We start from the raw sequence: 27,120 nt of genomic DNA, 5'->3' as shown, positions 1-27,120 counted from the left end.
GAGAGAAACATCGACATGAGAGAGACACATCAATTGGTTGCCTCCTGCACGCACCTAACCAGGGCGGGGATTGAGCCTGCGACCGAGGAGGGTGCCTTTGACAGGAATGGAATCTGTGACCCTTCAGTCCTCAGGCCGATGCTCTATCCATTGGGCCAAACCAGCTAGGGCTCTAATGAGATTTGTGTAGGCGGGGCGGTAGCGGAGTTCTGAGAGTTCAGCCTCCCTTCCCTGAGAAGGTGACAGTGACCTCTGTCCGTTGCTGCGCACCCAGGGGCTGCCCTGAAGCTTGGGGGAAGGTACCAGGGCTGGCAGCCCCTGTGGGGACACTGAGACCCAAGAGGGCAAGCACTTGCCCAGGTCAGAAGGCCGGCCAGGATCAGGACCTAGTGCTCCCAGGTAGTGCTCCTACTCGCAGGGCCCCACAGCTGAGCAGGGCCGTAGAGGTCCCTGCGGGGAGAGACCCCTGGGAGCTCTCTGAAGCCGGGGACCCCTGGCGCCCACTTCAGGTCATTTCCTGGGAAGGGAGGAAGCACATAGGATGGTGAGCCGGCGTGTGGCAAATGCACACGGTGGGTGAGGTGTAGGTTGTGTAGGATACTGTGCTGTGGGAGCTCCGGTGTGGCACCGTGTGCCCGTGGGACTGGGCCCGAGGGACCTGTGCGCCTCCATGCGAGGTCCCCGCCAGGTGCGAGCAGGAGCCTCTCGAGGGGTGCAAGGGGGGGGGGTCGTGTGAGTGTGTGTGTGTGAGTGTGTGTGTGTGTGTGAGAGTGTGTGTGTGTTTGAGTGTGTGTGAGTGTGTGTGTGTGTGAGTGTGTGTATGCGTGTGTGTGTGTGTGAAATGTGAGTGTGTGTGTGTGTGTGCGTGTGTGTGTGCGTGCGTGAATGTAAGTGTGCGTGTGAGTGTGTGTGAATGTGTGTGTGAGTGTGTGAGTGTATGTGTGTGAGTGTGTGTGAATGTGAGTGTGAGTGTGTGTGAATGTATGTGTGTGTGAATGTGAGTGTGAGTGTGTGTGAATGTATGTGTGTGTGAATGTGTGTGAGTGTGCGTGTGAGAGTGTGAGTGAGTGTGTGCATGTGAGTGTGTGTGTGTGTGTGAGTGTGTGTGAGTGTGTGTGTGCATGTGAGTGTGTGTGTGTGAATGTGTATGTGTGTGAGTGTGTGTGTGAGTGAGTGTGTGTGTGTGTGTGTGTGCGTGTGTGTGTGAGTGTGTGTGTGTGTGTGTGCGTGTGTGAGAATGTGAGTGTGTGAGTGTGAGTGTGTGTGTGTGTGTTTGAGTGTGTGTGTGTGTGTGAGTTTGTGTGTGTGTGAGTGTGTGTGTGTGTGAGTGCGTGTGTGAGTGTGTGTGTGTGTGTGAGTGTGTGAGAGTGCGTGTGAGTGTGTGTGTGTGTTAGTGTGTGTGTGTGTGAGTGTGTGTGTGAGAGTGAGTTGTGTGTGTGAGTGTGTGTGTGTTGTGTGTGTGAGTGTGTGTGTGTGTGTGAGTGCGTGTGTGAGAATGTGAGTGTGTGTGAATGTGTATGTGTGTGTGTGTGTGAGTGTGTGTGTGTGAGTGAGTGTGTGTGTGTGTAGCGGGTGGGGTGGCGCGCAGGGGGCGTGGGGAGCCCGCCCCGTGACGGGCAGGTGTGTGGCGGCGGGCGTGCGGGAGGGTGTGGACCTGCGTGTCCAGCCCCGCCCACGGGAGGCCGGGCAGGTGTGGGCGGGCCGCGCGGACCCCGCGGAGCCGCGCCGCCGGGAGAGCCCGCGGGAAACAGGAAGCTGGGGGAGGCGCGGCCGGACGGCGGGGAGGCAGGGCGTGCGGGGGGCCAGCCGGACTCTCGGCCCGCGCCGGGGCGGCGATGAGGGGAGGCCCGGGCAGCCCCGGCAGCGGCGTGGACGGGGACGGAGCCGGGAGTGTTGGGGGCGCCGGGGACACCGCGCCTTTGCGCCGGCGGAGCCGCCGCCCGAGCGCAGAACCCGGCGCCCGAGGCGGCGGCGGCGTGCGGGGTGAGTCGGGGCCGCGGGGGCCGCGCACAGCCGGGCCGACGGGGCGCAGAGGGGGGCGCCGGGGACGTGGGGCGCCGGGGCCGGCGGGCGACGCCCTGAGATGAGATCGCCGGCGCCCCCCTCCCCCGCCCCGGGGCACCCCGCTGATCTCCGGCTCCTCTGGCCCGCAGACCCCGAGGACGCGACCATGCCGGGCGGGGCCGAGGCGGGGGAGGCCGAGGAGGAGGCTGGGGCCGGTTCTGGGTCCGAGGCGGAGGAAGACGCTCTGTGGGAGCGGATCGAGGGCGTCCGGCACCGGCTGACTCGCGCCCTCAACCCGGCCAAGCTCACGCCATACCTGCGCCAGTGCCGGGTCATCGACGAGCAGGACGAGGAGGAGGTGCTGAGCACCTACCGCTTCCCGTGCCGCGTCAACCGCACGGGTGAGCGGGGGTCGGGGTCGGGACCCCTCGGGCCGAGTGGGCGGCGCCCGGAGCCCGGAGCCAGAGGCCAGCAGCTCCGTCCCTGGGGCCTCGTCTCCACACCGCCGGGGGGGATGGCCGGTGTGCCCACCATCCCGCCACCTCCCAAACCACTGTCACTGCCGGGACCAAGCAGGTCCGCGGCGCCCACAGCGGCGTCTGGGTTTTGTCTGCCTTGGGGTTTCCTCCCACGTCCTGGGCCCACATTAGAGGGGAGGGGGGTGGATGTGGTCGCCAGGGCGGCCAGGCACCTCGGGGTCACAGCTGGTGCCTTGCATCTTCCTGCGCCCTTTGGTTTCCTCAGTTCTCTGTGCCCCCCTCCGAGCCACGCACTCCTTGGAGGCTCATTTTCCTCCAAGTGCTCAGGACCCAGCTCAGCTTAACGAGGGTGCCCTCCCGCAGCGCGGGGCTCTGAACCAGGGCCGGCAAAGGGCTGAGGGCCTCATGGACTTGCAGGAATTGGCCATGGGAGAACTATTTTACTTTGCTTTTGGCGATAGAGGGGGCTTCGGTGGGTGTGTCATGGAAAAGACAGGCAGCATTTGGGGGGCCTGCGTGTGTGTGTGTGTGTGGGGGGGGGGCAGGCGGGAGGGGGCGCACTGCTGAAGCTCAGGTGCTGTGGGGGGGCTCCTGGCTCTCCTGGCTGTGGCAGGCGGGTTCTCCCCACGATGAGTTGAGACAGGCCCTGTGTGTATCAATGTCTTAAAAATGTGGGGAATGTGGGCCCTGTAACACTGTGGGGGGGACTGGCTAGGCACTGGGGGAAGCCCTCACCTTGAACCCTGGGCGCCCTCCTGCCGCTTCCCAGGGCGCCTCATGGACATCCTGCGCTGCCGTGGGAAGAGGGGCTACGAGGCCTTCCTGGAAGCCCTGGAGTTCTACTACCCCGAGCACTTCACGCTGCTCACGGGCCAAGAGCCCGCCCAGCGCTGCTCCATGATCCTGGGTGAGTGGGTCCGCAGTGGGTGCCGCAGCTCCCACACCCTTGCAGAGGTCCCTTGCCTTGTCCCTGTCAGGGAGGCACTCCCATGAACCCTGTTGAACAGATAGGGAGACTGAGGCACAGAGAGACCCGAAGAGGTTTGCCCCAGGCCCCGGAGCAGGCTGAGTGTGGGGCTGGGATTCTAATCCCCTTAGTCAGAGTTCAGAACGCAGGCCCCTAAAATTGATTGCAGGCATGTATGCGTCAGACATCCATGGGTGTACAGTTTCTTATGTAAAAAGTTCCAACAGTCCAGGTGACTTTAGAATAAAAAGGAAAGACCTTTACTTCTTCCTTCAGCTCCGCGCTGCTGGTAACACTTCGTCGAGTCTCCCTTTTCTTTGCATGTATACACACACACACACACACACACACGCACGCACACACACACGGGATCGTTCTACATGTGCTGCTCTGTATTTTGCTTTTTCTCAGAACAGTTGATTTTCATGATTCCCCCCACATCTGTTACACTTGTTTTAAATGACTGCATAGTGTTTGTTCCTTAGCGATGCTTGCCGCAAGTCACTTACCTGGTCCCCTGTTGATGGACATCTAGGTTGTTTCCAGTTTTGCAACATTACAAACAAAGCTGGGAACATCCTTCTGCGCGCATCTTTGTGCAAGTGTATATCTCAGGAGGGGAGGTCTGAGAAGTAGTTTCTCAGTGAGTGTGTGTATTTTAAATGTGAAATCAACATACATCCGAGCAGCAGTGTATGGGTGTCCATTCTGCTGTACCCTCATGCATCCTGGGGATGTAAAAACATTTTTGCCAGTTTGATATGTCAAAAATAATGTTATTGTTTTTAAGTTTGTACTTCATTGAGAGATATAATTCATAGCTTACAAATTAGTAAACCTTGGGTAAATGACATGACCTTTCTGTGCCTCAGTTTCTCTGTCTTCAGGGTAGGTACAATAATAGCACCTTTCTTAAGTGTTGTCATGAGGATTAAATAAATTAACATGTATCTAGCCCAAAGAATAAAGTTAAATGTTAGTGGCTATTATTATTATAGCTGGTGAGGTAGGGCCTATTTATTAGCCACTTTTGTTTTGGCTACTGATAGTTTTTTCCCTTATTTTTATTTGTTTGTTTGCCTTTTTAAAATTGATTTGTAAAAGCTCTTTATATATTGTGGCTCTGAATTCTTATATTTTTCTTTTGCTTTGTTGCTTGTTTTTTTAAACTTTGTTACATCTTTCATCATTCTGAAAGTTTAACATTTGTATAGGGATTTGTCTATCTTTTATAGCTTCTGATTTTGTGCCTTATTTAGGAGGGCCTTCCTTACCCCTAAATTATAAAAACATAGGGCGCCCCCCAAAAATGTATATACACTTTGAATAATTAAAAAGGCACTGTTTATAAAATACATTTCATTTTCAAAATTGAGCTATCAGCTATTAAAGTGTGTATACATTTTTTGAGACACCCTGTATATTCCAGAGTTTTCTTCTAGTGTTTTTGTGGTTTGGGTTTTTCTGTGCAGTTTGCTATCCCTGTGGGTTTTATTTGCCTGACTTGGCTTTTCTCCCCACTGTGTCCTGCAGATGAGGAGGGCCCTGAGGGCCTGACCCAGTTCCTGATGACAGAGGTGCGGAGGCTGCGGGAGGCTCGAAAGAGCCAGCTGCAGCGGGAGCAGCAGCTGCAGGCTCGAGGCCGGGTGCTAGAGGAGGAGCGGGCAGGACTGGAGCAGCGGCTGCGGGAACAGCAGCAGGCTCAGGAGCGCTGCCAACGGCTGCGGGAGGACTGGGAGGTGGGCAGCCTGGAGCTGCTGCGGCTCAAGGATGAAAACTACATGATCGCCATGCGCCTGGCACAGCTCAGTGAGGAGAAGAACTCTGCCGTCCTGCGCAGCCGGGACTTGCAGCTGGCGGTAGGCCCTGGGAGGTGGACAGGGCACCGTGGGGCAGGGGCGATCTTTATTAAAATGGATGGTAATATGGTAGCCAGCTTGTGTCCCAGAGCCACCATCTGCCAGCTATTGGACTGTGGGCAAGTCCTTTCACTACCCAGAGCCTCAGTTTCCTCATCTGTAATATGGGGGTGTTGATGGCACTTATTTCATTGAGTTATGGCTGTGGTTCTCAACTGGGGACAATTTTGCCCCCCAGAAACAATGGCCATGTCAGGAGACCTTTTTCGTCATTATAGCTAGGTGTGTTCTATTGGCATCTAGTGGGTAGAGGCCAGTGTTGTTGATAAACATCCTACAGAGCACAGGACAGCCCCCCAAACCAAGAATTATTTAACCCAAAATGTCAGCAAGTGCTGAGGTGGAGAAAACTTGGGTTACAAGGGTGTATCCGTTTAAGATATGTACAGTGCCTGCATAGAGTTAGTGCTCAAACCCTGTATTGTCATTAGCCATTGTTGGTTTTTGTTGTTGTTATTATTATTATTATTATTATTATTAAGTGCTTCTGGGTGCCATGCTGGTTACATGCATCACGTCACACGTTCCCATGAAGGTGCCATGCACTAGGTTCTCATTTTGAAACCCAGACACTGGGCGGAGATTGTAAAGGGACTTGCTCATCACGAAGCTGGGAATGGAACCTGGATTTGAACCAGGTCTGCCTGGCACCAGTGCTGGCCTTGCCCCGTGGTGCTGTTCTGCCCCATCTTGTCCAGGTGAAGTCTCACCCGGCCCTCTCCGGCAATGAACGAGGCCCCGCCTCTTACAGGTGGAGACACCGAGCCTCGCTTCTTGGTTTCCTATTGGCTCTCAGCATGGGGATGAAACTGGAATTTTACTGCCCCAGGGGATTGTTTCAAGGATTTTATTTTTAATCCTCACCTGAGGATATTTTTTCCATTGATTTTTTTTTTTCTTTTCCCAGAGAGAGTAGAAGGGAGGGAGGGAGGGGAGAGAGAGAAGGAAAGAGAGAGAGAGAAAAACAGAGAAACATCAATGTGAGAGAGACACATCGATGGGTTGCCTCTCACATGCTCCCCCATCGGGGCTGGGAATCAAACCTGAGACCCTTCATTGTGTGAGTGGATGCTCTAACCATTGAGCAACATGGGCCAGGGCTGTTTAAAAACCATCGAGCAACTCGGGCCAGGGCTGTTTAAAGGATTTAACGGTGCCAGCAGCACACAGTAGGCTCTCTCCAGCAATACTGTGCGAGGCTGCCTGGGGGGATGCTGACCCTGGGGTTGGAAGACCCATGAGCTGCAGCGGAGGCTGCGGCATTGCAGGTGGTGACAGGTGCCTGTTGGAGGCTGTCGTGTGGGTGGGTGCACTGGAGTGCGGGAGCCTGTGGCTGTGCACACCAGCATGTTGAGGTTTGGGGAAATGAGTCCTGATTGGGGGTGTTGAGGCCACAGGTTGAAGGGCCTAGACTGCCAGGCCCGATCGGGGGTGTGGGAGGCAGATGCTTGGAGTGGGGTGGCCAGGAGGCTGTTCTCTGCCTGCTTGGTGTTTGGCATGAGGTAGGGCTGTCTGAGGCCCAAAGACTGGCTGCAGATTGAGCGAAGGGTGGCCTGGCCAAGGGTTTCCTCTCTGGGCCTCAGTTTCCTCACCGTGCTGGAGGCAGGAGGTCACAGAGAAGGATGACGTAATGAAACAGCACCTCCTATGCCCAGGCGCGGTCCTCACTGCCTGCCATCCACCGACTGCTTGGATTTTCCAACAACTCTATCGGGACAGGGGTGGTGGCACTATTACTGTCCCCATTTATGGATGAGGAAACTGAGACACAGAAAGATTGATCAGAGCACTTTCCCAGGGTCCCACGACTGAGAATTTCTGACCTTGCTCTTGGCACTGCTCGGGTGGGGGGGGGGGTGGCAGGTGGGGAGAGCTGCGTTCCCCATCTTCATCCATGCCTGCTTTTTCTGAAATGGACATGAGACCTGCTGTGAGTGTCCTTGGAAGAAGGGTTCTGCTGCTCAGAGAGGACAGTGTGAGGGCCACCGGCCCAGGGAGTGGGGAGTGGCTGTGGCTGGATTATTTGTGCACCAAAAGGTTGCTGGTTTGACTCATGGTCAGGGCACATACCTAGGTTGAGGGTCTGATGTTCTTCTCTCACATTGATGTTTCTCTCTCTCTCAAAATCAGGTGAAGATTAAAAAAAAAAAAATAGAGGCATTGGAGGTGCCTCTGGATCTGCAGATTAGCTGTAGGTGCGCATAGTGTGACCACCTAGGGGTAAGAGAATCTGACACTAGGCAGAGAGTGGCTGCTTTTTCCCAGTTTAGGGGGTAGAGGGTAAGGGGTGAAATTCAGCTAGTGGATAAGTTTTTCTTTAAATGTAGCTACTGTAAATTTGCCTAAATTTTGGGGGCTTTTTCTGGCCACAAAAATTAGCCAAGGCATTGCAGATGGAAATGAGTAGAGCAGCTGATGGTTCCTGTCTTGGCAGCTTGGGTCTCCTTTCGCCACGGACAGGTGTGTGGTGGCTGTGACTTAATACTGTGCTTTATAAGGTGCAAATTTAATGAGCTGCCATTTCCAAGCAACATAAACTTACGGAACCAACACTGTAATTTTGTGCTAAGTGAGTGTGTACCCCAGGATTAAATGCATCCGCATTTCCTGGCATTCAGCAGAGACTCCCAGGTGCCCTGCCCGCTGAGCTCACTGCGGGAGTTTGCTGGCCAAGGGTCAGGCGGGGAGGCCGTGGTGTGTGGCTGCGGTTTGCTGGAGAGGGTGTGACCACGCTTGCCCTTGTAACTAGCTGTCTTTCTCCGACGGTTTACAAAGCATGTTTTGTGAGGGAAAGGAATGTGAGAATCATGAATTTCTTTCTGAGCCCTTTGCGGAGGAGGAGAAACTCCTGACCCAGCCTTCAGACCCGTGTGTGTGTGTGTGTGTGTGTGTGTGTGTGTGTGTGTGTGTGTGTGTGGCCATGCTCAGCTCTGGAAAGTGTGGGGCTGCCAGTCATTTCCCGAGAGAGGCCAGGGCATTCCTAGGGCACCAGAGGTCATTGTGCCTTTTTTCAACAATGACTTGGTTTTGTGACCTGCCACCTGCTGCTCCTCTTGCCACTGTCTAGCAACCTCGGACCCCACACGGATTTGGAAAATGCCTCTGGCTGAGTGCGGTTATCATCCAGCAAACCGATCGTGCATATGCTCTCAGCCCGCCGGCCACCGCACGGCCGCCCAGCCACCACCCTGGCCAGCTCCGGCTGCACACACCGTGTGGCGGCAGGTTGGGATTTTTTTTAAAGCTGTGCAGACAGCCACTGTCACACCCCTGGCAGCTCTGCAGCCAGCCTCTGACAGTTTAAAGGTCTCGGCCCACCTTCTGTCTTGTTTGATTCTTGCAATGACTTTGGGAGGCAGGTCATGGAACGGGGGAATGAACGGGCCCATTTTACCGATGAAGAAACTGAGGCCCAGAGGAGGTAAGGACTTGCTCAGGATGACAGAGGGCAAAAGTAGTACAACTGAAACCTGGACCCAGGCTTGGAGTTCTTGTTGAGGATGAACTAACAGCCCGATCTGCTAGAGGGGGGCCTGGGAACCCTCAAAACCAGCCTCTTCCTCCTCTTCCCTGGGAGATGAGGAAACTGAGGCCCAAAGAGAGCCCATGACTTGCCAAAGGCCACACTGAGTTAGAGGCGGAGCTGGGCCCAGACCCTGGTCCCCCAGTTCTTGGTGTAGCCCTCCTTCTCCTCCGTCAGCCGGTACTGGGCTCTGTGGCCTGTTCTCCGTGTCGGAACCGTGGGACTGATGAACCGACGAGTCGGTTGTGATGCAGCACCGCGGCCCAAAGTCCTTGAAGCAGAGGCCCCTGGGAGGGCGGCTTGGCCCTGCCACCCCCTTCCTTTCTCATCGTCTTTGCCCAGCCGGTACCTCCTTCATAGACAAGTCCAGGAGGACTCCTGCCCAGGCCCCTCTGGGGATCTGGGAGGCACCCAGGAAGGAGGAGCAGGCCTTCTCCCCATGGGCCTCCCTGGGGTCCTTCCCTGGGCTGCATCCCTCCCTGGGCTGACCCCTGTGTTGCTGCCCAGGTGGATCAGCTGAAGCTGAAGGTGAGCCGGCTGGAGGAAGAGTGTGCACTGCTCCGCAGGACCAGGGGGCCGCCCCCCGGGGCAGAGGAGAAGGAGAAGGAGAAGGAGAAGGAGAAGGAGAAGGAGAAGGAGCCGGACAGCGTGGACCTGGTCTCCGAGCTGCGTGCAGAGAACCAGCGGCTGACAGCGTCCCTGAAGGAGCTGCAGGAGGGGCGGCAGCAGGTTCGAAGGTGGCCACTGGGAGGGGGGTCAGAGAATGAGGAGTCTGCACCTGGGAGGAGATCGGATCGGCCCGGCTGGCTTCTTATCTTGGCTGAGCGTTCCGCTCTCTCTGGCCTTTAGTCTATGGTCTGTGGGTGGCCCCACAGGGTCTCTGGATGCTTTGCCACTGTGCACCTGATTTTGTGTGTGAGCATTTTTAGGGGGGAAGGGCTCCCAGCTTTTTTTTTTTTTTTTTAAATAGCACCATGTGAAAGGCACCAATGGTTCCATCCAGAGATTACTATACAAAGTCCAGTCCTACTGATTCCTTTCACACTTATTTTTTTCAATATATTTTATTGATTTTTTACAGAGAGGAAAGGAGAGGGATAGAGAGTTAGAAACATCAATGAGAGAGAAACATCGATCAGCCGCCTCCTGCACACCTCCTACTGGGGATGTGCCTGCAACCAAGGTACATGCCCTTGACCGGAATCGAACCTAGGATCTTTCAGTCCGCAGGCTGACACTCTATCCACTGAGCCAAACCGGTTAGGGCGGGCCCCCAGCTTTTATTATTTGTAGAAGAGTCTGGAAAGTTGAGACCCCTGAGGTCTGGGTGGCCCAGGGCTTGCTGGGGGTCCTGTGGCCGGTCAGTGGCAGTGTGGGCTGGCCACCTGGCCATTGCTCCACACAGGAAGTGGGGGGTGGGAGCCAGGGTTCTGGTGTACTTCATAGGCTTGGGGGTGCTGGCTGGGGTGTGGGTTTGGGGTGGATCTTGGGCCCATGGTCTACCTGCTGGGGACAGGCTCAGCCCCTACGAAGACCCCTTGTGAGAGGGGCAGGAATAGGCCTTGGAAATAGCACCGATCTGCTGCCCTGGCAGCTGGTGGGGGCCGGAGCAGGAGAAAGCGTGCCTAGTTCTTGTTTGGGAACATGATCCTGGCGGAACTTGTTCAAGCATGCCTCACGCCCTTAGCTCATCTGCACCCCAGATGTTCCCTGGAGGGAGGGCAGGGCTGGTGGACCACGCCCACTCTATATTCGGGAAACCAAGGTCCTGAGAGGTCAAGGCCCTTGGCCCAGGTGGCAGAGCTAGTGGGGTGGGTCTGAGGGCTGAGGGCTGCGGGTCCCCCTTCCCCTGACACTCAAGGTGGGCCCTAGGCCAGAGGCTGAGGCAGCCCTGAACTCTGACCCCCAGGAGGCAAGCCGGCCGGGAGCCCCGGGCTCAGAGCGCATCCTCCTGGACATCCTGGAGCATGACTGGCGGGAGGCGCAGGACAGCAGACAGGAGCTGTGCCAGAAGCTGCACACTGTGCAGGGGGAGCTGCAGTGGGCCGAGGAGCTTCGGGACAAGGTACCGTCCCCACCGTGCCCTGCCCCCGCCTTCCTTCTTACACAGCTGCGGAGGCTCCCGAAGAGGAGAGGGTGGTGGGCATCACCAGTTCACCTGCCGACCTTCCCTGCAGGTGTGCCAGGCACTGTGCTAGGAACTGCATTCATTCATTCTCAAGTATTTATTGAGTTACATTAGGGAACAAAACAAATGTCTCTGACCCTGTGGAGGGTAAACTCTAGCGGGGGCGACACACCGTCTGCCATACACGCAACCTAAGTCAACCGCTTCCCGCAGGGGAGGGTGATGAGGGCTGTGGGAGGAGCAGAGCAGGGCCAGGGAGCAGACTGCAGTTCCGACGGGAGGCCCAGGTTGGTCGGGAGGCAGTCATCACTATTGGTAGTCCCCTTTTACAGATTAGGCAGCTGAGGCCCAGGGAGGTGAAGTCAGGCCCAGCTGGGGAGATTGGATGGGCGCTTGTTTTGGGGGCTCAGGCCTCTCTCTCTGGACCGGTTGGGCACCTGCTGGTGGGCTTTCCGTGGTCACCAGCCTTGTGTTCCACCCTGTGCCGCTCCACCCGCCCGCCCGCAGTACCTGCAGGAGATGGAGGACCTGCGGCTGAAGCACCGCACGCTGCAGAAGGACTGCGACCTGTACAAGCACCGCATGGCCACCGTCCTGGCCCAGCTGGAGGAGATTGAGAAGGAGCGGGACCAGGTGAGCCCCGCCTGCTGTGCGTGAGGCCCTGGCCCGGGAGACGGGCAGACGAGGAGAAGCGGACGGAACTAGGATTGTGGAAAAGAGGCTTCCACAGGGCACTGATTGGCTAGGAGGGGCGTGTAGGCCAGGAGGACACAGACGTGGGGCCTTGAGCACTGTAGGTATGCCAGCCTTGCCCCTGAGCACACCTGCTCACCTGAGCTCCTGGGACAGTTAGGGAGTTGGTCCTGGCGCTCTTTACTCCTGAATTTCTATTCCCTCCAAGTCAAAAACAAGACCTACGCAGGGGAGGTGCTTGCAAATATTTGCTGATGAAGAAATTCTCAAAAGTTCTGGCTCCCAAGCCCTGGGCACCACGGCCCTCTCCGTCTGAGGCCACAGGGTGGGTGGGCTGAGGGCTCAGGCCAGCTCCTCTGGCCCCCAGGCCGGTGTGAGGCTCCCACGCACGGGGGCGGGCAGGAGGTTCTATCCTCGGACCAAGTTTGCATCCCGCTAGAGGAGTTGACGTCAGCACGCTAGAACGGGCCTCGGAAGCCCCTGGCGGGCTTGGTGAGGAGGCGGATTCAGGCTTCGTCCCGGACACTCTGGTTCTGTGCTTTGGGTGGGCTCAGGGATCTGCCCTTCGCCCGGTTGCTCCTGGCCGCTGGGCCTCTGTCTCCAGCTCCCTCTGGGGCAGTGGGGCAGTGGCAGGTCCAGGCACAGGCCCAGCTCTCAGGGACCCTGGGCTTCATCGTGGGGGAAAGTGCTTTGGATGCAATGGGATGGGTTTGAATCCAGGCTCCTCCACCAGGCGGGGATGCTGTGAGTTAAGCTGGCCACACACAGTAGGTCTCACAGTTTTAAGTTGTTCTTGGGAAATGGTAAGAGCCTGGACTCGGCCTGGGTTTGAATCCCAGCCCTGCCCCTGTTGCCTTGGTTTCCTTATTTATAAGATGAGAATGATGTGACGGTCTCACTGGGAGGGTGAGTGTGCTGATTAAATGAGCTGATACTAAGCCCAGGGCCCGGCACACAGGAAGTGCTATTCCCGCTGCCACCCCCATCTGTGCGGTCGGAGGCCAAGCCAGCCGAGTCACGGTGGCGCCTTCGCCCTCCCAGGCCATCCAGAGCCGCGACCACATCCAGCTGCAGTACTCGCAGAGCCTCATCGAGAAGGACCAGTACCGCAAGCAGGTGCGGGGCCTGGAGGCCGAGCGGGACGAGCTGCTGACCACGCTCACCAGCCTGGAGGGCACCAAGGCCCTGCTGGAGGCGCAGCTGCAGCGGGCCCAGGGCGGGCCCTGCCTCAAGGTGATGGGCAGGAGGAGTACAGGGTCCTGGTTGGCACGCTGGGGCCCTGGCAGGAGCTTTTGGCCAGGGGTGGGAACTCGTGGGGCCTGGTGGGAGGCCTCGGTTGAGGGTGGGAACGTGGGGGAACTGGCAGGAGCCCTCAGCTGGGAGTGGGACTTGCAGGGTTGATGGGAGCCTTTAGCCATGGTGGGATCACGTGGGACCCACTGGGAACGCTCAGCTGGGCCTGAGAAGATGCAGGTTCTGGGAGGGAATGTGTGGGTCCTGGCTGGATCCCTCACCCTGCGCCAAGAACGTGCTGGCTTGGAGGGAGCTCTTGGCCAGGAGGGAGGATATGCCCGGCTGGTGGGGGACCCCAGCTAAGGTGGGTGTGGGTTGGTGCATAGGGAACGGGACAGAGGCATGGGGCATGTGGGTCTCTGAGTTTCTGGGCTTGCTCCTGGGGCACCAAGACTAGTTTGAAGCCTGTCTTTGCAAACACTTGGAGAAGCCCAGTGGCCTGAGGGCCTGTGAGCATCTTGGAATGCAAAACATGGGCCCTAAAAGCCCCTCAGAGACCAGCCAGTCCAGTTCCCTCATTGCACAGGGCCCAGAGAGGGTCAGGGGCTTGCCAAGGTCACACAGCCAGCCAGTGCTGGAACTGTGTCCACAGACCCCTTGAAAACAGTTCCTAGTTCTTAGAACTCCGCCTTTTCTTATCTTGATTTTACTTGGAGATAATCAACAGGCCAGGTGTTTAATACCCGGAGGAACAGAACAAAGGAAGTGTGAGTCTGTGACTTCTCACTTTTTAAACCCCTCAGTGGTGTTTTGCTCTTAGGTAACAACAAAGCCCTTACTATGCCCTAGAGGCCCTTCAGGTGGGCCCTTCCCTCTTTCTAGCCTGGTCCCCTGGGCTCCTGGAAGGTGTCACAGTCCTACTCGGGGCCTTTGCACATACTGTTCTGTCTGCCTAGACCCGTGGTCGGCAAACTGCGGCTCGTGAGCCACTTGCGGCTCTTTGGCCCCTTGAGTGTGGCTCTTCCACAAAATACCACGTCCGGGCGCGCACGTACAGTGCGATTGAAACTTCGTGGCCCATGCGCAGAAGTCGGTTTCCGGCTCTCAAAAGAAATTTCAATCGTTGTACTGTTGATATTTGGCTCTGTTGACTAATGAGTTTGCCGACCACTGGCCTAGACCATCCTCCCCAATTCTATTTGGCGCCTACTTACCCTGAGTGCTCAGTTTAAAGCACACGTGCTCTGGAAAGTACTCTGATGCTGCCCGGCTGGGTGGCCTCTGCGTGCCCGCCCTGCGCTCTGCTCCGGGCGGTGTAGGGCTACTTCCTTCGTCTGTCTGCTTGTTTACAGCTTGTGTCCTCTGGGCGGAGCGCTCCATGAGGGCAGGCGTTCACTAAGGGACTGTGGCTGGCCCTGGTCCAGCACTGCTGACCTCATCCCTCCCCCTTCCTCTCCCAGGCCTGCACCTCCTCCCACTCCCTGTGCTCCAACCTCAGCAGTACCTGGAGCCTGAGCGAGTTCCCCTCCCCGCTTGGAGGCCCAGATGCAGTCGGGGAGGCCACTGTCCTGGGGGGATCCGAGCCCCACATCTCGGTAAGACACCTGCCCACCTGAATATGGGGGGGACACTGATAGTACTCACATAATTACTAACATGGAGAGGGCCCTCCAGTTTGCTGACAAAGCCCTTACTAGGTCCCAGAGGCCTTCAGGGGGGCCCCTCCCTCCCTTTAGCCGGGTTCTCTGGGTCTCAGCCTTTGGCTTCCTGGCAGGTGTCAGAGCCCTGTCTCAGGGCCTTTGCACATGCTGTGGAGTGTATTTCACATAGGAGGAAATTGAGACCCACAGAGGCAAGCACCTTATTAAGCTTATCCAGAGCCAGCTCCGCTGCTGGGCCTGGTACTGGGAGACCTGGGGGCCACTCACACTGTAATCTTGTAGAGCTCACTCCTCCGCTCTGGGCCCCAGTTCTCACCTGTGGAATGGGCACACACCTAAGTGCACTGAGCTGTGGGAAGGTGCAGTGGGGGTGACCCAGGCCCTGTCGTGACATTGCAGGAGGAGGCTACAGACAACGAGAAAGAGATCAACCGGCTGTCCATCCTGCCCTTCCCTCCCAGCGCAGGCTCCATCCTCCGCCGGCAGCGCGAGGAGGACCCTGCACCTGCTAAGAGGTAAACAGGCCCTAGCCAGTTTGGCTCGGTGGATAGAGAGTCGGCCTGCAGACCGAAGGGTCCTGGGTTCGATTCTAGTCAAGGGCACGAACCTCGGTTGCAGGCTGGATCCCCGGCCTGAGAGGCAACCAATCGATGTGAAAAACAAAACAAAAGGTAAACAGGCTGGAAAGAGAGCGGCAGAGGCCCAGCCACCTCCCAGAATCCCTCATGCCAGAGTCAACACTTGGCGCTCACCTCCCTAACTGCCTTGAAATGGCTAGAGCGCTGGAAACCCAGGCCCTGAGAGCATAGGTGTGACTGAGGTCAGAGGTTAAGACAGGGCCAAAGGGCAGAATAGGCTCAGCCCCAACCCAACACTCTGGCGGCTGAGTCACTAGAAACTGAACCGCAGAGTTGCTCAACCCAGGGGAAGCCTGGTGGCCTAGGCCAGGAGTGGGGAACGTCTGGCCCACGGGCTGTATCAGGCTCGTGAAACCACCTGGTCTGGCCCTGCCACGGCGTTAGGGGTGAGTTAATTAAATGTTTGACCCAATATAGCAGGCTGACTTTTAACCCTTTGCACTCGCTTGCTTTTTTCTCGATTCCTTTATTCTAATGCTAACCGTGTTGAGTCACACTCAACATCCGAGTGCAAAAGGTTAAGTGGATAATTCTGTATGGCCCTTGAATGATGTTAAAAATACCCACCTGGCCCTGGGCAGAGAAAAGGTTCCCACCCCTGGTTTAGGACGAGGCCTTGCAGAGACTGTTTCCAGGTGTCAGGGGCCTCAGGCTAGAAAGCTGGCCTCAGGTTTGGGCGTCAGCAGCCAATGGGGCCAGAAAAAGGCAGCCATGTCCACTGGTGGCGGGACTGAGGGTGGGGACGACCTGCCCTTCCTGGTGTAGGTCCCAGGCACGGGCTCGATCCGATGGGTGAATCTGCCAGGAATGGGTGGGTGACGAGGGGGTCATGATCTCGTCAAGCCTGTCATGGCCGCGAGTTTGACGTGCTTGATCTAGCCCAGTGGTCGGCAGACTCATGAGTCAACAGCCAAATATCAACAGGACAACGATTGAAATGTCTTTTGAGAGCCGAAAACCGACTTCATGGGCCACGAAGTTTCAATCGCACTGTCCGTGCGCGCCCGCACGTGGTATTTTGTGGAAGAGCCACACTCAAGGGGCCAAAGAGCCGCATGTGGCTCACGAGCCGCAGTTTGCCGACCACTGGTCTAGTGTGAGAGGCAGCCCAGGAGCCACCAACGACAGTGTAGAAAGTGAAGATGAGATGGGGGTGAGAGGTCAGGGGAGGCTTCCTGGAGGGGGTGGCGTTAAAGAACAGGCCGGGGCATTCGAGGTGGAAGGCCATGGGGCTGAGGCCAGGATGTTACCTTCTTGTCTCTGAGAGTTTAGGGGAGCTGGGTGGCATGAGTGCCCTGTGCCTGGGACTCCCACCTGGTCTAGCCGGCATGTGCTTGGGGGCTGCAGGACCTTTTGGCGGCATAGGGGCAGGAGGAGGGATTGGGGCAGATGCCCACGGACTCTCAGCTCCTGCCCCTCCTTTCCGTCCTCTCTCTGCCCAGGTCCTTCAGCAGCATGTCAGACATCACAGGTAAGGGCCCTCGGACACTCCATGGGGAGCTCACGGGGTGGGAGTGGGGTGGAGCTTTTCAGCTTACCTGAGGCCCATGCGGCCTGCTCTGCCCCTGGCCTGTGACTCCCTCCCCGAGGCCCAGCTGTGCCCTGGACAGACAGGAAGGCTCTGCTCCCCACCCCCAGGAGGCGTCTGGGGGAATGGGTTTACCCTGAGCTCTGCCCTGGTCCTGGCTGTGCTGTGCGGGGCCCCTCCGCAGTTCTGGTCCACCCTTCACCCTCTTCTAGGGACTGCAGGGCCATCCGGACAGGCCCCGGCCCAGCCCTGAGCCCAGTGGGTCCAGTGTGTTCTTGGGGCCTCAAAGCTGCCTCAGCCCCAGGCCTCTGGGCAATGGGTGGTCTCTGGGCCCTCCCCCGTTTTTCAGTCCAGCACTCTTGAGCCCCATTCCTTCTCCCCAGGGAGTGTAACGCTTAAACCCTGGTCCCCCGGCCTCTCCTCATCCTCGTCCTCCGACAGCGTGTGGCCTTTGGGAAAGCCGGACGGTCTCCTGGCCAGAGGCTGCGGCCTGGATCTCCTCAACAGGTACGGAAGCCGCCTGGGTGGGGGGAGGTGGGGGCCTGCGGCTCAGATCCGGGAGCAGGATGAGGTGGGAGGGAGCAGCAGCCAAGCCTTTGCTGTATGCAACTGCCAGTTGGATTCAAACCCCGTCGCCACCGTTTATCACCTGTGTGACCTTTCTCAGTTTCCTCAAAGGGAACAGTGAGCTCTCTCTTCTGCATGTGGGTGGTTTGAGGGTTAGGACTCATGTCAGTCAAGCGCCTAGCTTTGCCAGGCACAAAGTAGATGCTCAGTAAATGGTAGTTGTACTTGTACTGACACCGGCCCTCTGCCTGTCCTCCCCAGCTCTGAGCTCCTGCCCAACAAAGCTTCGAGCTGTGGGTGGGGCGGGGCCACTCAGGAGCCAAGAAACACTTTGGCTCAGAGTGTGCGGGAGGCAGTGAGCTCTGTGTGTTGGTCATGAAGGGCCTCCCCGGCCAGGCTTTTGAGCGGACCTCGGGAGGGGAGAGAGGGACCTCGGGAGGGGAGAGAGGGACCTCGGGAGGGAAGAGAGGGACCTCGGGAGGGGAGAGAGGGACCTCGGGAGGGGGAGAGAGGGACCTCGGGAGGGGAGAGAGGGACCTCGGGAGGGGGAGAGAGGGACCTCGGGAGGGGAGAGAGGGACCTCGGGAGGGGAGAGAGGGACCTCAGGAAGGGGAGAGAGGGACCTCGGGAGGGGGAGAGAGGGACCTCGGGAGGGGAGAGAGGGACCTCGGGAGGGGGAGAGAGGGACCTTGGGAGGGGAGAGAGGGAGGCCCGGCTGAGAATGTGGCCTTTGAACTCAGCCGTGGCGAGAGGGCAGGTAGGGAGGGCGGCTGGATGGCTGGAAGAGGGAGAGAGCAGAGGCTGTTTGGGATGGGCTTGGAGTTTGGCGTTGACTGGAGCACATGGGGGTGGGGGTGGGGAGGAAGGCCAGGCCACCACAGGCTCTGAGTCAGGCTGGAAAAGTGTGGACTTTGGCTGGTGCGCGCTGGGAAACCTGCGAGGGATTAGCTATTACTGACTGCGGGCCCGCTGCTGGCTGCCTTCTAGCATTCTCCCTTTCCCTGGAGGTGGGCGTTACTGTGATTATCCCGGCTTCCTTGGGAAGGAGCTGAGGCTCAGAGAGGTTAAAGGGCTTGCCCGAGGTTCCGCAGCTGGGGAGTGCCCTGGCCCAAGTCCACGGTGACCTGATCAGACTTGGGTTTCGGAGAGGGCGTAGGAAGCACTGAGGTCAGAGCTGGAAAGTGGGGATGCTAGATACAGAGCACAGGTCACCAGGAAACCAGGGCAGAGCAGGACCCGGGGCCTCCCGCCCGCTGGAAGCCGCTTGGCCAGGCCCGCGTCCAGAGCCCCCCCCCCCCCCCCGGCAGTGGGCCAGCGGGACATTGTTTCTCCCTGTGCAGGACGTGCTTCTGAGGGAAGGGGTGGGGCACCTCCCTTCCTGCCTGCCGGGCCCTTCCTCCCTCCAGCTCGGGCCTGCACAGGGGTCTTGGCTCCTGTCCAGGGGGCGCCGGGATGTGGCAGGGGGAGCAGGAGCGTGGTCAGGGGCCACCGCTGATGCCCGAGCTGTTCCTGAGGAGGAGGGGGATGGGGAGGACACAGGTTAGGGTGGAGGCAGAGGTGGTGGACGGGGAGAGAAAGAGGTTGAGGGACAGGCGGAGAGGGAGGTGAGGTGCCGAGGCATGTGTCCTGGGCTGTGCGACAGTACGGTGCGGCAGGCAGCTTGTCAGTCGGCTGAACTCTTGCTCTACTGTGGAATCTGGGGCATGCCACTTAGTTTCCCAGGGCCTCAGTTTCCTGCTCTGTAAAATGGGGTCACAATTGTGCCTGTCCCCTTAGGTCGCTGTGCGGGTTCCAGTGTTCCTGTTAGAGTGGCTCAGAGTGAGTGGATGTGCCAGCTCTTAGCTAATGTCATTGTTGCCCTTGTTGCTTAATTCTCAGAGTGGCCTGCGGGGCTGGCATTTCTAGCCCCTTATTCATTTAAGGAAAGCGAGGCTCGGAGTCAGGAATTTGTCCCAAGGCCACTGAGTGGTGGAGTCGGGGATTCCTGGGTGCCGTCCTTCTGTCTAAGTCACATTTTTATGGTTAATCCTCACCTGAGAGTATTTTTTTCCATTGATTTTTAGAGAGAATGGAAAGGAGGGAGAGAGGGGGAGAGAGAGAGAGAGAGAGAGAGAGAGAGAGAGAGAGAGAGAGAGATCCAGAGAAACATGGATGCCTCCTGCACGGGCCCTGACCAGGTCTGGGGATTGAACCTGCAACCAAGGTACATGCTCAAGGTACATCAAATCTCCATCCTTCGGTGCGGGGCTGGTGCTCTAACCACTGGACACACTGGCCAGGGCCCTCTAAATCAGTGGTTGCCAACCTTTCGGACCTCACGGACCACCGGTTGGTGACCGCTGGTCTACGTCACTTTAATCTCCCACTTGTGTTCAGTACTCACTCCATGCTGGGTATTCTCAGCCCTGTCTCCCCGGCCCTGCTGGGCTCCTAGGGCCTTGGGGCAGGCAGAGGAGATGGGCAGTGGGGGTGCTGGGGCAGGCTGACGGATAGATGGACAGATGGACAGGCTGAGGTTGGAGGGGCGTGTGGGGAGAGGACCAGGTGCCGTGCCCCCCGCCAGGACCCGCCTCTGCCCGCACTTGTTCACATGCACTCAGGATCCATGGCCCCTTCGGTTTGCACAGGGGCTTGAATAGGTCATTGCCCGACTGTACCACCCACCAGCTGTGCAACCCTTGTCTAGTTATAACTGCGCCATGCCTCAGTTTCCCCTTCTCCACATGAGGGGAGTCACAGATGTCTCCGTAGGGCTGCTGGCAGGATTAAGTGAGGTCATCTGTGTGGCTTGCTCAAGTCTCTGCTTCACGGGCCCCCGACCTGAACAAAGCAGCCATGTTCACTGCCGAGGGATCTTCCCACAGTGCCCTGGGCTGGGGTTGGGGCCACCACTGCCAGAGCTGGCCGAGTGAAGGCCTGCCCTCCCCGCCTGCCTTCCCTGGGACTGACCTCCTGACCTGATACTGAGGGAGGGAGTGGGAGCCCTCACCTGGTGGGCAGGTTATCCCCATCCTCTCCCTGCCCACAGGCAGGGTTGGGGGGCAGTCGGATTGTGTTGCTGGAGACCCAGGAGTCCCAGGAGGTTGGAGCAGGCAGCCCTGCCCGTACCACGTCCCTCTGTCCCCTGCTTCTTGCTTGAGTGCCGAGGCCCGGGACTGAGGGGGACTGGATCTGGACCCTGCCCTCAGCGAGCCCAGGTGCCAGGCGTTGGTAGCCTGGGGCTGTGGGGGCTCAGAGAAGTTACTTGGCCCCTCAGGGGGGTCCTGAAGGAGGGGATGCCTGGTGTGTGTCTTCAGGAAGCACAGGAGTTGGCAATAAGACACGGAAGCAGGAACAGACTGATGTATTTCAGAGGGAAGGGGGAGCGGGAAGGCATTAACCAATGAACTTATATGCGTACGTGCATAGCTCACGGACAGGCCTGGGGAGGGAAGGAGAGGGGAGTGAGGTGGAGGGCGTTAGTGGGGGGGAAAAAGAGGACATCTGTAAACCTCAACTCTAATTGAAAAATAACAAGATGTTACTAAAAAAAAAAAAAAGAGCCTGAAACCCGGGTTGGAGGGTGGAGTTGCCCCCACGCTGGGATTGCAGGGAAGGAAGGGGCGTGCAGAGGCCAGGTGGAGGCTGGGTGCAGGCTGCTCACTGGGTCCTGGGGAAGCCGTGACGGTGAATTGACTGTGGGTGTGAAACAGGTGGGTGACTGCGCACAGAGGGGTGGCTTGTCCTGAGTCACCTGATCACAGTGACTGTCGAATGTTCACCCGGCACTTGGTTCTTACCAGGCACTGTTCTAAGAGCGCCCGTGTTCTGACTGGCTGAATTGTACAATGAAACAGGAGGCTGCTGAGGACCGGAAGTGGAGTAGCCAGGCCTTCTGGCCCCAGAGTCCTGCTGGCGCCCACCAGGCCACATTTCCAAAACTCTTCTGTCCGTACCCCAGCGAGAGAAACCGTGTGCCCCTGCCTGAAGCACAGGGTCACCGTAGTTGGACTCACTTGAAGGGAGGCAGGCTTCTATGTGCTAGTCTATCCCATTAAGAAACCGAATTCTTCTTCCCCTGGGAACAGGCCTGCAGGTGGGAGGCCCCGGAGCCCTCTGGTCCCCCTACCTGCTCTGGCTTTACATTCCTCTGACCCTCATGTGCAAAGTGGGAGACGGGTGCTGCCATGTCCTTGCTTGATGGATGTGGTGACTGAGAACCAGGCAGCCAGCTCGCTTGCCCCGGTCTAGGGCGCACTTCATGCTGGGGTTTGGAACTGCTCCAGCCGGAAGGCCATTGGGCAGCATAGCCGGGCCCAGCATCCGGTCTGCCACGTCTGCACAGGCCTCTCCACGCCACCTCGATGCAGCCAGGACAGTCCCAGCACCCATGTCTAGCCTCAGCCCCCCCAGGCCTGGTTCTTTGTTTTGACTGAGAGAGGACAGGAGCTGAGATGGGCTCTCAGGGCCAAAGTTTCCCGCTCTGGGTGCTGATTGGGTTAAGGTCCTTGTAGCCTCGCTCGCCCAGGCTGGCAGTAGGGGGCAGTGTGACGGGGGGCTGCAGCTGGAGGGTGGGTGGGGAGGTGGGTGGATGCCTGGGCTCTCCCTGAGCCACCTCTTCAGCTGGGGCACACCCCCTGACCTTGGCCTCTCCCCTCCCCAGTACCAGGCCCAGGGGGTCATGGAGGAGACTTCGAGTCAGTGGTGTGTGAGCCTGGCCATGAGGCCTCATCAGTTCTCATCCAGGGACAGGCAGAGAGCCCTGCCACGAGGGAGGTCTTAGTGACTCTGTCTTAGCCTTCGGTGGCTCCCACCGCCCGTGAGAGGAAGGACAGAGGCCGCGCTCCCCGAAGGCTGGCTGCCGCTGGCCTTTCTCGGGAGCTGTCTCCCGGGATGTTAAGTTAGTCAGGAGCTTCACATGGCGTCTGGCACATGGGAAGCACCCAGCGTGTATCGGCTGCTGTTATTATTGTTACTGAATTCTCCCACAGTCCTATGTCCTGTCCCCCACACCTTTGCTCGTGGCCGCCCCCCAGCCTGGATCACCACCTCTGCCTGTTACTGAAGGGCTTCTGTTCTTGACCACGGAGTAGCCCAGCGGCGGCTTCCTCCGGGGAGCCACTCTCGTTGCTCCCACTGCCCCTGTGGCCATCTCTGGTCTGCGTTGTGTTCTCATGGTGACCTTCCTTCCTCGACTGTGAGCATAACAAGCTTTCATTAGTCATCTACTATGTGCCAGGCACGGAGCTGGGTGCTGGCACCCAGAGTGGAGGGTGTTTTCTGATGGAGGAGACAGCAGGCGACATGCACGGTGTGGACGGTTGTGCTTCTGCACCTCACCGTTTGCTGGGGTCTGGGAGGGAGAGTTCGCTTTGGACCTGAGCTCTGGAGGACGAGCAGAATCTGCCAGGCAGAGAAGAGGGGGAAGTGCCTTCCAGGCATTGGCACAGCAGGTGCAATGGACCAGGGGTGGGTGGGTGGGGCGTGGGCATCATGGCATACTTGGGGAATTGCTGTGGTGTTCCAAGAATGTTGAACTGAAGCAAAATGTTGACTGAACTCTAATTCCCATCCGCTTCTCTCTTCTCAGGTCTCTGGCCATACAAGTGTCTGGCCGGAGCCCCCCGGGGGGACCCGAACCCCAGGACAGAGGTCCAGATGGCCTGCCTTTCCTTGGGGACAGCTGGTCCGGGACGGTGGTGCGGAGGGTGCTCTCTGGGCCTGGGTCTGCCAGGGTGGAACCGAGAGAGGTGAGCCCCTCACCCAACTGTGGGCTGGGGGAGGAGTTAGTGCTTTAGCCAGGGCTGGATGCCTTCTCATTGGTGGCTCTAGGTCACTGGGCGGGGTTTCTAGGGATTGGCTAGAGAGGAGGCAGGCTCACTGATTAGCGGCTGGTTGCCCCGCCTCAGCCAGCATTAACTGAAATCTGATTGGGCAGGGGCTGGGAGGTGGGGCAGAATGACAGCCCGCCTGCTTTTAAATATGGGAAGGACCTGGCTGAACCTGCTGGGTGGAGAGGCCTGTTGAAGGTAGCGGAGCCGCACTGCCCTCCGAGGTGGAGGCGTCTGAATTGTGGAACATGGTTGGTCCCACACTCAGTCTTCCTCCAGAGCCAGGGCTGTCCTGCCTTGGGGAGCTGACCTTTCTCCCTCTCTGCCTGGGTTTTCTCCCAGCCAAGGGCAGAGGCTGCGGGCCTGGAGGGGGCCGGCCTGGATGGCGAGGCCCAGCGGAGGACCTTGACCTGGAACCAGGTGTCCACACTGCCCTTCCTGATGGATTCTAAGGGTAAGTCTGGCCCGGGGGCAGGGGGAGTGGTGACTGGGAACTCGCCCGTCCTCCAGGGTCAGAGCTGAGGGCCCAAGAGAGGGTTCATCCAGCCCCGGGGGATGGCACAACTGAGGCCCGAGCCGGAGACCTTCCACCTCCTGACCCTTGGCGGTGCCCTGCCTTCCCGTGTCGCTGCCTCATGCTGGCTGTCTGTCCTTGTGCCCTTCCTCTGTCCTCAGCAAGCAGCTGGCAGTGAAAGGAGCACTGGACAGGAGTCCAGACACCTGGGTTCGAGTCCTGGTTCTGTCCCTCGTGGGCTTGGTGGCCTTGGGCACGTCCTGCTCTCTCTGGGCCTCGGGCTCCCGAGTTAAGAAGAGGAAAGGGGTCCTGGTAGCTTGGGCTTTGAGAGGGCCACATCCGATGCCTGACTTCCTCCTCCTCTTGTTCTCCCTGCTGCCCCCTGCCCCGTCCATGCCCAGCTTGCCAGTCCTTCCACGAGGCCCTAGAAGCCTGGGTGAAGGGGCTGGGCGCCGAGCCCTTCTACATTCGCGCCAACCTCACTCTGCCCGAGCGGGCAGACCCCCATGCCCTGTGCGTGAAAGCGCGGGAGATCCTGCGGCTGGTGGACCCGGTGTACAAGCGGCGGCAGGAGTGGTTCTGTGCACGGGTCGACCCCCTCACGCTGCGGGACCTGGATCGGGGCACAGTGCCCAACTATCAGAGGTGACCCAGAGCCAGGAGCCTGGGGGTGGGGTCCCGTTGGGAGCAGGGACGGGGTGGGGGCCTCTTTCTCCCTTGGCAACCCCTCACTATCCTCTGGAACAGGGTGGGGGGCTAGAGGAGAGGCTGTGAGGGGTTCCCTGTTGCCATACTAACATGACAAGACTCCCCCCTGTACCCCTCCAGAGCCCAGCAGCTCCTGGAAGTTCAGGAGAAATGCCTGCCCTCCAGCCGGCCCCGAGGGCCCCGCAGCAATGTAAGCAGGGCGGCACCAGCTGGGTGAGGGCTGCGGGGAGGGGGTTCGAAGGGCGGGTCCAAAAGGGAGAGGCCAGGCTCCATTCTCTGGCAGCCCCGCGGGAGGAGAGGGGGGAGGCCCTCACCTCGCTCCCTCATCCCTCACCCCTCATCCCTCACCCCTCATCCCTCACCCCTCACCCCTCATCCCTCATCCCTCATCCCTCATCCCTCATCCCTCATCCCTCACCCCTCACCCCTCACCCCTCACCCCTCATCCCTCATCCGTACTTGGTTGGCGTTTGTATGCCAGCAAACAGAACAGCAGGACTCACGTGCAGGGTGGTTGAGAGAGTAAATGAGATAGAGCGTGCCTCGTGCTCACGAGTATGCCTGGCACACGGTAAGCACTTGACAGAACAACAGTCACATCCCCTTTTCCAGTCCCTGGATAAGGACTGGGCTGTGTGGTCCGCCCCTGTACACCTGGGCAGAATGAGTTGCCATAGTAACGCAAGAGACTATGGCACTAGAGTGGTGGCTGAGAGCGCAGGCTCTGGAGCCAGACGGGCTGGGTTTGAATCCCAGCTCTGCCACTTAATCAGCCATGCAACCTTGGACCACCACCTGCCCCTCCCCGGAGGCTCTGTGTCCTCAGCTGTAAAAGGAGGGGTTACACTGCCTGCTTGGCCCCTTGGCGTAAAAGGCTTTAGTGGTTCATGCACATCCGTGGCCTACTTAGTATGTGTCACATTGTAGGCTTTTGATAACTGCCAGCTATTGGTATAATAAATGCTGCTGTTGTTGGTTTCATTCATCTTCCTCCCCAAGGCCACATTGCTAGTTCATTGGAAGAGACCCCAAAGTTTCTCTCTTGTGACATCAGGTTCCTCTGGTCTCTGGGCCTCAGTTTGTCCATCTGTAAAATGGGGGTGGGCACACCTCACTTCTTGGGTCCTTGCCTGCCTGGGCAGGGACAGGAGAAGACCCGGTGGCATGGGGCCCCCTCCGCCTGGGGTTTCATGTACTCTCCCCTCTCCCCAAGGGTGGAATAACGCAGAGTTCACAGGTGCCCCTCTTTCCCTCTGCCCGCCCCAGCTGAAGAAGCGAGCTCTGGACCAGCTGCGGCTGGTGAAGCCCAAGCATGCCGGGAGTCCTGCAGGGGACTCCCCGGAGCAGCTGCTGCCGGAGCCCTGCTCAGGTGAGTGCGCAGGTGTGAGGGCGCAGCCGGGCTGCCTGTGGAGGCCAGGAGTGCGCCTCTGGGTGTCCTTTGGCCTGGAAGGGCCTGTTGGGAGGGTTCCGGTGGGGCGGGGCCCACGCCAGGGGCCTGAGAGACACGGCTCCCTTGGTGGGAGATGGGCCTCCGGGGTTGAGAGAGCCGGTTGGTGCAGGAGGCGCGTGTGTCCTCGTGTGTTCGTGGTCTGTATGAGTGTGGGGCACGCGTGAGCTCGGGCCTGTTCTCGTCTGGCAGAGCAGGTGTAGCTGTGCCATGAGGACCGCAGAATAGGTTCCTGGAGGCAATAGGGTGAGGCTTTGGGCCAGACCAGGGGGGAGGGGCTGGGAGAGCCCACATGAGAGAATGGCAACTCTGAGGGGCAAGGAGACGAGGATGGTGAGGGAAGACGTGCTGGAAGGGAGATGGTTTAAACCGAGTCCTTCAAGGAGGAAGAGGAGTTTGTTCCAGGCAGAAGGCACAGCTTGGCCTGGCCCGTGTGGCTCAGTTGGTTGAGCGTCATCCTGTGCACCAAAGGGTCATCGGTTTGATTCCTGGTCAGGGCACATGCCCAGGTTTCGGGTTTGGTCCTAGTTGGGTTGTGTATGGGAGCAATTGATCAGTGTTGCTCTCTCTCCCTTTTTCTCTAAGAAATCAATAAAAAACATTTAAAAAAAGAAGGCACAGCTTGTGCAAAGGCCCAGTGGCATGGCTGTGCCTGGTGTGTTGGGAGGACATCGGTATCAAGGGTCAGAACTGTCATTCTTGGTCCACAGGACACAGTGGTCCCCCACCCCTTTGAAGCTTACTGCCTGTTGGGGATGGCGAGAGGCAGACACCTGTCGGCCACATAATCTCATTCATGGACATAACTGCAAAGTGTGACACTTGTAATGGAGGAGAACTGGATGCCAGGGCACCGGCAGGCCCTGTGATTGGAGGCGGCTGAAGGGCAGTCTGGGTCTGTGTAGTAGGAGTGGAATCTGTGATGGGGTGCGAGGCTTGCTGCTCAAAGGCTCTGGCGGGGCTGGGTCACCCACAAGGAGGATGTGGGCTTTTTCCTAAGAGTCATGGGAAGTTGGCACATTGAAAACATGAGTTATAAGATCTGACTTTAGTTTTAAAACCTCTCTCTGGCCTGGCCAGTGTGGCTCAGTGGTTGAGCATCGACCTATGAACCAGGAGATCATAGTTCAATTCCCAGTCAGGGTTGTGGGCTAGATCCTCAGTAGGGGGCATGCAGGAGGCAGCTGGTCCATGATTCTCTTTCATCATTGATGTTTCTATTTCTCTCTCCTCTCTTCCTCTTTGAAATTAATAAAAATTAATATATTAAAAAATAAATAAAACCTCTCTGGCTGCTGAGA

The 27,120-nt window shown here is 58.2% G+C and overlaps 1 protein-coding gene across 2 annotated transcripts in view; it reads left to right on the top strand.

Moving 5' to 3' along the window:
• The first annotated feature begins 1,703 nt into the window (after window positions 1-1,703).
• Window positions 1,704-27,120, top strand: part of CARD10 (caspase recruitment domain family member 10) — a 28,271-nt gene continuing 2,854 nt past the window's right edge. For both annotated transcript variants that reach the window (XM_054719494.1, XM_054719493.1), the window contains exons 1-17: window positions 1,704-1,983; window positions 2,154-2,405; window positions 3,253-3,390; window positions 4,984-5,309; window positions 9,400-9,621; window positions 10,802-10,957; window positions 11,528-11,653; window positions 12,755-12,946; window positions 14,407-14,541; window positions 15,007-15,122; window positions 16,688-16,716; window positions 17,157-17,280; window positions 22,910-23,069; window positions 23,493-23,604; window positions 24,066-24,309; window positions 24,493-24,562; window positions 25,639-25,741. In XM_054719494.1, the coding sequence (XP_054575469.1) occupies window positions 1,836-1,983; window positions 2,154-2,405; window positions 3,253-3,390; window positions 4,984-5,309; window positions 9,400-9,621; window positions 10,802-10,957; window positions 11,528-11,653; window positions 12,755-12,946; window positions 14,407-14,541; window positions 15,007-15,122; window positions 16,688-16,716; window positions 17,157-17,280; window positions 22,910-23,069; window positions 23,493-23,604; window positions 24,066-24,309; window positions 24,493-24,562; window positions 25,639-25,741 (2,653 nt within the window). In that variant the 5' untranslated portion in view covers window positions 1,704-1,835. The remainder of the gene's footprint in view (window positions 1,984-2,153; window positions 2,406-3,252; window positions 3,391-4,983; window positions 5,310-9,399; window positions 9,622-10,801; window positions 10,958-11,527; window positions 11,654-12,754; window positions 12,947-14,406; window positions 14,542-15,006; window positions 15,123-16,687; window positions 16,717-17,156; window positions 17,281-22,909; window positions 23,070-23,492; window positions 23,605-24,065; window positions 24,310-24,492; window positions 24,563-25,638; window positions 25,742-27,120) is intronic.

The sequence above is a fragment of the Eptesicus fuscus genome, chromosome 7, assembly GCF_027574615.1.
Source record: "Eptesicus fuscus isolate TK198812 chromosome 7, DD_ASM_mEF_20220401, whole genome shotgun sequence".
Classification (NCBI taxonomy): Eukaryota; Metazoa; Chordata; class Mammalia; order Chiroptera; family Vespertilionidae; genus Eptesicus; species Eptesicus fuscus.
Note: the sequence above shows the minus strand (reverse complement) of the source record. Positions and strands in the feature narration are given on the sequence as shown.